This window comes from Penaeus japonicus, unplaced genomic scaffold, assembly GCF_977035675.1.
Source record: "Penaeus japonicus unplaced genomic scaffold, GWHDUDI00000001_assembly GWHDUDI00000042, whole genome shotgun sequence".
NCBI classification, from domain to species: domain Eukaryota; kingdom Metazoa; phylum Arthropoda; class Malacostraca; order Decapoda; family Penaeidae; genus Penaeus; species Penaeus japonicus.
The window spans coordinates 18,826,445-18,836,444 of NW_028234444.1; the positions used below are offsets into that span (position 1 = coordinate 18,826,445).

The 10,000-nt window shown below is 38.1% G+C and overlaps 2 protein-coding genes across 6 annotated transcripts in view; one reads left to right on the top strand and one right to left on the bottom strand.

Annotated features, from left to right (window-relative positions):
• Positions 1-3,280: 3,280 nt before the first annotated feature.
• LOC122266012 (uncharacterized) lies at positions 3,281-8,769 on the bottom strand. Of its 2 annotated transcripts, XM_086535188.1 has the most exons (8): positions 8,645-8,769; positions 6,752-6,999; positions 6,415-6,629; positions 6,117-6,238; positions 4,844-5,852; positions 4,571-4,807; positions 4,126-4,317; positions 3,281-3,874 (listed from the first exon to the last, which is right to left on the bottom strand). In XM_086535188.1, the coding sequence occupies exons 1-8, from the start codon at positions 8,734-8,736 to the stop codon at positions 3,779-3,781; spliced, it is 2,211 nt and encodes a 736-aa protein (XP_086391314.1). In that variant the 5' UTR covers positions 8,737-8,769; the 3' UTR covers positions 3,281-3,778. The 2 variants fall into 2 exon arrangements, with proteins under 2 accessions (XP_086391314.1, XP_042891487.2); XM_043035553.2 differs by having other exon boundaries at positions 4,571-5,852.
• Positions 8,770-8,949: 180 nt separating this feature from the next.
• Positions 8,950-10,000, top strand: part of RYBP (ring and YY1 binding protein) — a 28,254-nt gene continuing 27,203 nt past the window's right edge. Inside the window, exon 1 of one of the 4 annotated variants that reach the window (XM_043035555.2) lies at positions 8,950-9,073. In XM_043035555.2, the coding sequence (XP_042891489.1) occupies positions 9,048-9,073 (26 nt within the window). In that variant the 5' untranslated portion in view covers positions 8,950-9,047. The remainder of the gene's footprint in view (positions 9,074-10,000) is intronic. The other 3 variants (XM_043035558.2, XM_043035557.2, XM_043035556.2) reach the window with 3 other exon arrangements.

The window sequence follows — 10,000 nt, forward strand, 5'->3', positions numbered from 1 at the left end:
TGAAACGGTCTTGAATATGTATTTTTTCGTTTTACGAGAAGTTGGTGCTTGCTTGCTCTCTCTCTCTCTCTCTCGCGCGCGCGCGCATCTCAAGAGTGTGTAAAATGTATGAAAAAATGTGTTAGTGTGCGTGTGTTACGGTGTGTATTATACAGAATGTTTTTACTCCCCTTTATGGATAAGCATCTGAAGAAGTGTTCAATCGGAGACTTGTAAAAAAGAAGAAAATAGCACTCCAAAGAAAGTCCAACATGATGTTGACTACTTGCATTTTCATTCCAATTCAATTAATAAATAGAACCTTAGATTTGATTGTTCGTGTTTCTTTTCCCTATATGGATAAGTTACCAAATAACCCTTAATTTTTCGTTGAGTATTTCCCATGTTTAAACTACAGAGGGACCGAAAAAGGTTGAAAAATACCGGGTTACACCGATGAGAATGTATTTTCATTGTTCAATGATTTCTCTTTAATGTCTTCTGGTACATATACATATATATCAATCCTAGATTGTATAATTTCTAATTCCTCTTGGTTTAAAAAGACTTCCAACAGGAACACATAAGCACTGAGGTGCTTTGTACAATACCAATTACGCAAGTAATAATTGCCTTTTTTATATAGGCCTTATCTGCAGCGTCATTATCTGCAATAATTGCCAAAAACTCGCAATAGCTTGCTGCCGTATTTCAGGTTCTATTGCCAAAGACCACCACCCGCCCACGCGTACCAACCTATCCCATAGGGGCGCCAACACGCATGCGCGAACCATCTCCGAATGGCGAAAATGCCAAATATTCCCTGATTTTTATTTTATGTCGTCTCATTCAACCGTTTAAAGAGTATCTTAATGATGGTTTACAACGAAATATATGTAACAATGAAGTAAGATTATAATGTATAGTATACTGCATATTTCGAGACTCCAGTTCATGCGTGAAAATATAAAACAAATACCACCATATGTAGCCTTGATAAATGGGTGATAAATAATTGTTTGAATCCTTTGGCTTGGATTACATTTACTTTTTAACTCGTAAGAAACTGAATTTACTAAGTGTTTGGCATGAAAAACATTTAAACAACAACAAAAAGTCTATTGGGTGTATTTTTATGTTCATTCTCAGGGCAGACTGGTAATCAAAGGCTATTGAAGTATATAGTCACAATCAGAGTAAGGCGTTCGAATTTGTTTAGATTTGATGGGCAGCAAAGGCTCTCTTCAGAGAAAACTGAAGTAAATCAAGTCGGTAACTCATGTAAAACAATAAAATACCTGAGTTTAGTATTATTTACTGTGATAACCTATAATGTTTGCAAATAATAATAATTTTGTGTGTTGTGCGATATCCATTTTAAACAAGACTTCTATAATACAAGCACAATATGCGAGGATAACTTTTGTTGCAATGAAAATATCATGAAAAGTATAGCATACCTAGGTGAATAAGCCTAGAATGAATTTTGCTTTGATTGATGTGTCATGGAATGAATTCTATATTTACACAAATAAGATCTATTTACTGGCTGCTACTCTGCACAACTAGTTTTTTGAAGAAATAAACTTTTTTCATGCTTAAAGTAACATGATGTTAACATATTCAGAATCACATTCCGATATGAATTACTAAAGCAAAGAAGAAATGTATTTTATGAACTTAAAAGTGTTTTTCATCAGAGGAAGAAGCAAATAACTGTAAAAAAAAAATGTTTTTCAAAGGCGCGCCACAGAGGCACGGGTCGCTCTGTGAGCGTGACGGCTGGTTTTGTTCAAGCGGTACGATACTTTCGCCGTCGTACGTCCGGCAGTGCCCATGAAGTGAAATGATTTCAAGAAATTGCCGCTGCAGATAAGGCCTTATGTCAGCCTAGAAATTAATTAGGCCTACTCAGGCCTACACACATGACATAATGATGTGAGTAACATGTTTTTAATTGACTGGATTAATGCTACTACAGTTTCTGAAAGTTGTTCGAGAAAAAAAGTTTGGATAATGCATAGATCTTCTGGACACTCTTCAAATACATCGTAAATAGTTATCTGCACTCATTATCAATATCTATTTGTAAAAACGCTAATTATATAATCCAATATAGAAAATGAAACACATTGACCATATTACTTTGCAGTTCCCATCGCTTATATGAATATGGCACAGCATAGAATTGAATGAAGTCGATGCAACAAGAAGTGGTGTCAGATCTTACAAATCATATTCGAAGATGAAGTGGGAGAATGACTGCATACCTATAAAAATTGTCATGTAACACTATCACTGTCATCGACACCTTCCAAAATCCTACAGGAACCCTTCTCCACCTTCACTAACGACAGGGACATATCTTCGGTATGTCGGTGTATCTAACACCTACTTCCATCTACCTTCGGTTTTTCTTGGACCACAATCTACTCTTCCGGTGCCATTCACAACATATGCAACTTGGAATTATAATCATTCGCTTTATCGACCTACACACACACACACACACACACACACACGCACACATTGTTTTCTGTTAACACATTTTGTTTTGTCTTCCTGTTTTCGAGTACTTCAAGCTGCTTGTCAGTGCATAACTAATCAGTTGTGATAATTTTTCTTGATAGCTGCCTGATTAGTGTTTAATTGGTGGCAGTGGATGCACAATAACTGTGTACTGGCACGTTCGCCAAACCAGATGTGTATATAGACATTTAAAAAGTGAGAAAATCTTGATATGTAGGCTTCAGTATAGAGCCTAAATTAGCACAATAAATTTTGTTTTTGCAAAACCAGTGAAAGCTAAATGGTTAAATAATCATGCTAATGCTCGTTTCCTCGCTCTATCTGCATGCTTGTAAGAATAATACTTAATTAAACCTTCACCAATACTACTTTCGAAGTTGGAAATTAAAAAGAATTTGATATAATTTGGCTCTCTCGGGACCTTACATGAAAAACTTCCGAAAAGTGAAAATATTATAGACAGAAAGGGAAAAAAGAAACAAACACAAAATGAGTTGGCGTGATCTATTATGGTAATTTCCTTTCCAAATACCTTTCAAGAATGAGAATGAAAGATGGAGACAGAAAGAAACATTAGAATAGAGAAAACAAGGAGATAAGATGAAACAAAGCAGAAAGAAGAAAGAAGAAGAAAAAGAAGAAAGAACAATACCAGTAATGTATCAGCCAAATTATGCATAAACATTAATCTTCGTTTGTTTCAAGATAATCATGTATATTATGCATAGTTTCTTCTCTGAGCACGAGACCATAACACAATAAAACAACCATATGAGAAAATAGGTCACACTGTCTTTTTAATAGTTTAATTGGTTAAAAATCAGGAAAATAATAATAAAACATGAAATATAGAATTCTACACAGCAGATCAATATTTCACAATACATTTAATTCAGTTTATAGGAAAGACAATACTTTGGCAGTTCAATGAGTTGGAAGATTGGAATACTGGTCTTTCACTTCGGTAATACACTGAATGTATAATACATTTATATATTTTTCATTCATGTCTCTAATGAATGGTGCTTTTATTTGAAAAATGAATTGAATTATCATCTACAAGAAAAAAAAGGAAGGGAAACAGATTCTTGAAATTATATTTGAATTTCTCAAAAAAACATCACATTACATAAAAAAAGAAAAAACAAACTATAAAAAATTATTGGTAATAAAATAGATTCGTCTATTTGTATAATAATGTACAAAGGAAAAATGATGAGACACGACTTAAACAAATATATATTGGAGAGTTTTAACCACCATTAATCATTTATTTCTCTGCAATATCTTCGCTCAGCCAGGCGTCGACCGAGGCCAGTCCGTTTAGCATTGTGCGAATGGACCGCAACCCTTCTACATTTCTTATCTGTAGGAAAATGATGCAAAATATTAAAAATGTGGTTCTGAAGAAAATTCTTGAATATATAACAAAGAACATTTCTACATTACTATTATTCATGATGGTGAAAAAAGTGATATAAGACCTAGAAGAACAGAAAAAATATAACCATTTGTATATTTTTTCAAAAAAAAAAAAAAAAATACTTAAGAGCCTAATTGCCATTTTAGTCTGAGGAAATAATCAACCACAGATAAAAAAACAACAAAAAAACTCACATATTTTTCCGACGAACAGAGATCCTTTCTGCTTGCGAAATCCAAAATGTCCCTAGCTTGCTCAGTCACCATCTGATATCCTCTTTTCTCGATCGACATTTCCTCATCAATCTCCTCCACGAGAATCTTCATTGTCCACGTGCACCAGTGCCGATGCTCCTCTAAGGGGTGGAAGTACTGCTTCTTGTCAATCTGAAAGGCATTCAAAGCATTGTTTTCAACCTTTGCACAAGAAGTTCATTGAACAGATCTTTTTCTCCCTGACACTATAGATGTCACTATTAACTTTCCTCAAGGACCTAATAATTAAATGAGAAGACAATGGTCATCAGACAGTATTTGTAACAGATGATCTGTATAAACAACATTTTTTGACAAATTTATTTCTCTTGATATGCATTCAAAAGCATTAAAAAAATCATCTCAAAAGAAAATAAAGAACTACCTTTCTAATTTGCGTTGATGGAGATGAACCAATTATCAGTGGACTTAGGAGAGCTGAGGCTTGTTGGCTAGTACGGCCATCCTGTACCCGACTATTCCCCTTACTTGATGAACTTCCCTGTTCCTTATCTCCTGCTGAACTTCTTTCTTTAGGACTTTCTTCAACCTTCTCCTCACTCACTTCTTGAGGACTTTTTTCAACCTTCTCCTCACTCACATCTTTAGGACTCTTTTCTATCTTCTCCTCACTTACATCTTTAGGACTCTCTTCAACCTTCTCCTCACTCACAGTCTTGGCACCACTTTGAATGTCCTTTTCAGTTTGGCTTGTAGTTGTGTTCGTGTCTTTCTTGGAATCTTTTCTGCCGTCTTTCGATGCCTCCTCACTCACTTGTGGTTCTTCTTCCTTTGGCTTCTGACTTTCTTCTTCGGAGTTAGATTGACTATTGACAGTCTTCTCGTTCTCTTCATCTTTATTTTCCTTTGTCATCTTCTCACCATTTCCATTCTCTTTGCTTGTTTTTGAATCCTCTTCATTATTATCTTCATCTGCCTTGTCTTCAGCTTGACGTTCATCTTTGCCATCTGAATTTTCCTGCTCCATCTTCTCCCCTTCATTCTTCTTACTTTCCTCTTTGTCACTGCTAATGGCCTCATTTTCTTTCTCCTCTGAGCTGTTTTTTTCTCTTGCCTCTTCTTGAGATTCATCCTTTTCCTTTTCAACTCCTTCCTCCACTTCCTCCTTCTCATCTGATTTTCTGCCTTCTGACTCTTTTCTTGACTTATCCTCTTTGTTATCTTCTGTTTGCGCACTTCCTTCTTCTATCTTTTCTTTCACTTCCTTCTCATTAGTCTTTTCTCTCTCTGCTTCCTTTGCTAGGGTTTCTTCTTTCTGCCTGTTTTCCTTCTCTTCATCACCATCCTCTTCCTCCATCTTTTCTTCCTGTTCACTTTGTACATTCTCCTCCCCTTTTCCTGCACTATCTTTTTCACCTGGTGTTTCCTGTTCCTCTTTAGCTTTCTCTTCGCTGTCGGTGCCTTTGTTATCTGTCTTCAGGTGTTTGCATTTCCTTGGTGGACATATTCTAATACCTGCATCACTGGGTTCCTCACTGGTGTCCTCTTCCATCTCTTCTTCTTCCACAGTCTCTTCAACCTCTTCTCCTGGTCTCTTTCTCTTCCCTGATGGTGTGGGAGCTGGTGAGATTGCACGAGTTCTTTCCAATTCATCGGCTCTGGTTATGAAACTCCAGAGTCCTACTGACCTTCTGCATACTTTGCACCTGTTGATACATTGCAATAACTTCTTAATCATACTGATCCTTGAAACTAACTATACAGTGCTAATTCCAGATTTTATGCTCATTCATGCTAGCAGGAAAATTCTTACATGTTTTCAAATGCATTAATTATTATATGAATAGCTGTGAAGCAATAAATAAATAAATCAGGTGCATGCCTCAAGATGTTTCCACATTTCGAAAATGTGTGTATCTGAATTATATCACTCTAGCACAGTTAAACTCCACAAATGCTTTTCTACAAACCTCAAATAAGCTCCTTCACCACGAGTCCATCCACTCAATACCAGTAGTACTGAGGAAGCCTGGACCTCATAATCTATGCTGCCATTTTGAAACAATCCCTCAATGAGATCTCTGTCTGCTCCCTGAAATATTCAGAACAAAATGGTCTACTCATGTATCTATTTATTCAAAATGCATTACAAATGTTCAATAGTGTAAAGATTGCTTTTAAAATAAGTATTAATTCACGAGAGAGAGAGAGAAAAAACAACAACATAAATTTCCTCAAGATAACAGTATATAATATTCTTTTACTTACAAGGCTATCTGACAAACTCTGAACATCCAGATATGGCAGAGCTGAATTTAGGGCTGCCAGCGTACGAGCAGAATTTGTGAGGTTGCGCATGTCTTCAAGAGAGCCAATATATGGTGGCTGGACAAATTCCTCGGGACTTGGGTTAAATTTCCAGCCACAGGCATCTTTGTGGGCTTCTACTATTCGGGTCTTCAACAGACCAAGGTACTTATCATCTGGAAAAAGATTTTAAATTTGAGATTATATACTTTGTTGCTTCATCATCTTTTGCTTATGGAGTATATGTCACAATGAACATAACTAGGCAGTGTATAACAAGCAAATCTGCCGCACTCACAAGCTTTGAAGTCCTGCACGTCAGGCAGGATTGCGCAAACAACTTCACGGCAGGTGACACACTGCAGAATGTCCTTTTCCTGGATCCGCCAGCCCCATCTTGCGCACTCCAGAGGGGTCAGTTCTCGGGCAGTCCACAATCCTGGTCTGAAGGAACTGACTCGGTTATAAAACTCCTCAGAGTTCTGTGGCTGCGTTTTGATTGCTTGGGCATTCTGCTTGTTGTTCAATTTCTCCTTAATAATCAGTCTGGAACGTACAGAAAAATAACTAGTTAATATCAAAATACTATGGGAGTACTCATGTAAGATGTATGAACTGGTACTGGCATATAGCCTGGATATTCCTCTATCAAAATACAATCTTTGTACTAAGTCCATCCTATATAAATGGTACAGTAAGCAAAAAAGCATATAATAGGAACTAGATGACTGAAACAAGAATGCAACAAATAATACTACAGTTAGTGTTTTAAGTCCTGGACCTATGACTCTTGGTAGACTGTAAATCAACCCATTGACAGTGGATGGCATGATTTGCTGCCAAGGCAGAGTCGGTCATAGACACGGATGGCACTGTGCCAAACAATGTAAACCCACCATCTGACTGTATACTTGTCAAAATACTGTAAAAAATAAAAATAAAATTCCTCTTTTCACCCTGTAGAATTAGGTGGATGAAAAAAAGACTGATAGGTGCAGTGTGGCATCACGTCGGGATAGGTATCTCTGCGGGAAGCTGTGCAAGCTTGTTTTCTTTCTGGTTGAAGCGGCATTGGGCAAATATACATCCCATCACTTGTTCTTCAAACTCTAGCTTGCCAGATTATTAAGAAATCCTCTTTTAATATGACATCTGGATCAGTTATGAGCCAACACCAAAGCATAACATGTTTACCATTTCCTAGAACTTCCTCTTGAAGAACATCTTACACAGTTATCAAAACTTGAAAACTGAGGTTAAAAAATTGGGAGACACCCTAGTGTGTGCCATTGGTCTCACACTGATTGAATCCTATTGACAATCTGGTAAAAGCCAAAAAACCTCCACCATGCATATCCTGGTTAGATAAAGTTTGCAGACCTCAATAATGATATATCTATGGAAAGGGAACCAATCAATATTTGTTATGTGATGACTGCTTGATGTTTCATTAATATCACTTAGAACTGCACATTGTAGACCTTCCATCACAGGTCATAACAAATTTCAAATGGATCTGATTAATTTTTAGTGATGGACAGCTAATAGTGCATGGAACTGAAAAGATCAATGAATGTCCAGAAGATTTTAAGTTGTCATTCTGTGTAAACAAATATTATGCAGCAATTGCATGTAAGGCATTCTTGAAATTCTTGGAGTTCTGCGTAGGACTTGTATAGAAACTCTTACCTTGTTCTAACTCAAGAGTTTTAAATAATTGCATACCTGAAGTATTCACTTGTTAACCATTGAATGCTTCACATTTCATTTTTTTTGTGCACACCACAGATTTTGGTAAAAACTTTCCATACTGGATTGTATGAAATGTGCAGAAGCCATTGCATATCTTTTTAAAAATTAAAATCAGCAATTCATCTCAATTACTCACATGCAAATTGTGCAAAAAAATACTTTTAAATAAGAACACCATTTCTTCCTGACAAAGTGTACACGCATTCATAGTCATGCACATCAAAGTTCTGTTTCACTATATCGTAGGACCACACCTAAATACAGGTTTCACGTGATATCTTCTGCAAAGTATTATCTCGTGGTGATCGAGTCCATCGCGACAGAGCAAGTCCAAGATTATATAGTGAGCACCCACAATAACTGCCTGTAATGGCAGAGTAATTGAGGGGAACAGACCGGTTTCACTTCATTTCACACCAGAACACGTAAAGGATCCTACCCTGACGATCTGGTCACCGTATCAGTCAAGGAGGAGAAGATATCAGAGATTTTGTTGACTTTGGCCAGCACGGCGTCCCCTTCCGCCTCCATTGTTTACATCCTGACTTATGAGGGTCACGTGACCAGCTCGCGTACTCCGATGCCGACTTCTTGTTCTCTTAAAAAATTAATTACCATAATCTATAATCTTACCATAATTTTCGAAATAGCCCGGAAAAAGAGGCGGGTTCATTTGCACCGGGAAAAATATTCTGTTAATTCAGAAGAAAGGCTTTTGAGGGAGGGGTTCGTGGATGTAGGTTCGCGAGCAGAGGCAGCGCGTTATTGGAACGTGTCTGTTGTGTGGTGGCGGCGGAGGCACTGGAGGGCTGGTCTGGTATCTGCTGTCCTCACAGCAAGGTATGGACCAGAAAAAGAGTCCAAGCAGGTAAGTACCCCGTAGGGCGTGGTTCTGAAGTCAGGAGTGCACGCTTGAGCTGGGCGAAGAGCAGCTTGGACGTCCGGAAAGGGAGGAGATCAGAGGATAACTGATTGCATTTGTGACGTGTTGTGACAAAGGGGATTGACCCAAGATTGGCACTTGCACCCCTCTTTTGCCAAGATAATTGACACTCTTGGCCCATTCCTGCACGTGAGCTTGCACCGGGCACCACCTGCGAGTGGCAACCATCTGGCGAGGCGTTACCAGCTGCCTTTCCTCCCCTGTCATGGCAGGGCAGCGTCTCGCCAACTTGAATTTCAATTAAGTTGATTGGGTATGATGTGAAGCTCTATCATCTCGCTCGTGACCTCTATTTCGCTTCTATTTCGGGCCTCCCTCGCTGGGCTTCGGGGTGACAGGGAGGCTCAGCTGTGCTAGCTGGCTGGGAAGGGATTCAGAAAGCAGGAATTTGGGCTCAGGCCTGATGTGTGATGGGGGTTCAAGTTAGTGTGGTTTTGGGACGTCTCTTTCTGTGTCTTGGAGGTTTGTCTGGTCTTGACAGGACTGCCGCTGGCTGCCTTTGATTTGGGTTTGGGACGGGGGTGTTTTCGTGAGTAATTACGTGTCATTTCTTTGTTTGAGCACCTCAGGAGAGTCCTGAAGTTGATGTTCTGTGGGTGGCTTTGCGTTGTTGAGTTTGTATTCCTTGAATTAATAAGGTGCCAGTTCTTTGAGTAATATCCTCTTACACATGAGCAGAGGCTGGATGTAGTAATTAAACTTAAAAGCTGGAATATATTGATTTACAAAATGTTTAGAAGATGCCCCAAGTGAATTCTCACTGAAGAGAGACTAGTTTCTCGTGATTATATTTGCTCTGTTCTATCCAAATCTATTAGAAATCAGTTTGATCTATCATGGAAGGCTTAAAAG

What these genes read in the sequence shown, in the direction of transcription:
- LOC122266012 (XM_043035553.2), bottom strand. Translation starts at nt 8,736, where the DNA reads ATGGAGGCGGAAGGGGACGCCGTGCTGGCCAAAGTCAACAAAATCTCT. An exon ending in ACGGTGACCAGATCGTCAGG is followed by an intron (nt 7,000 to 8,644) that starts GTAGGATCCTTT and finishes TGTACGTTCCAG; the next exon opens with ACTGATTATTAAGGAGAAAT. An exon ending in TCTGTTCGTCGGAAAAATAT is followed by an intron (nt 3,875 to 4,125) that starts GTGAGTTTTTTT and finishes ATTTTCCTACAG; the next exon opens with ATAAGAAATGTAGAAGGGTT.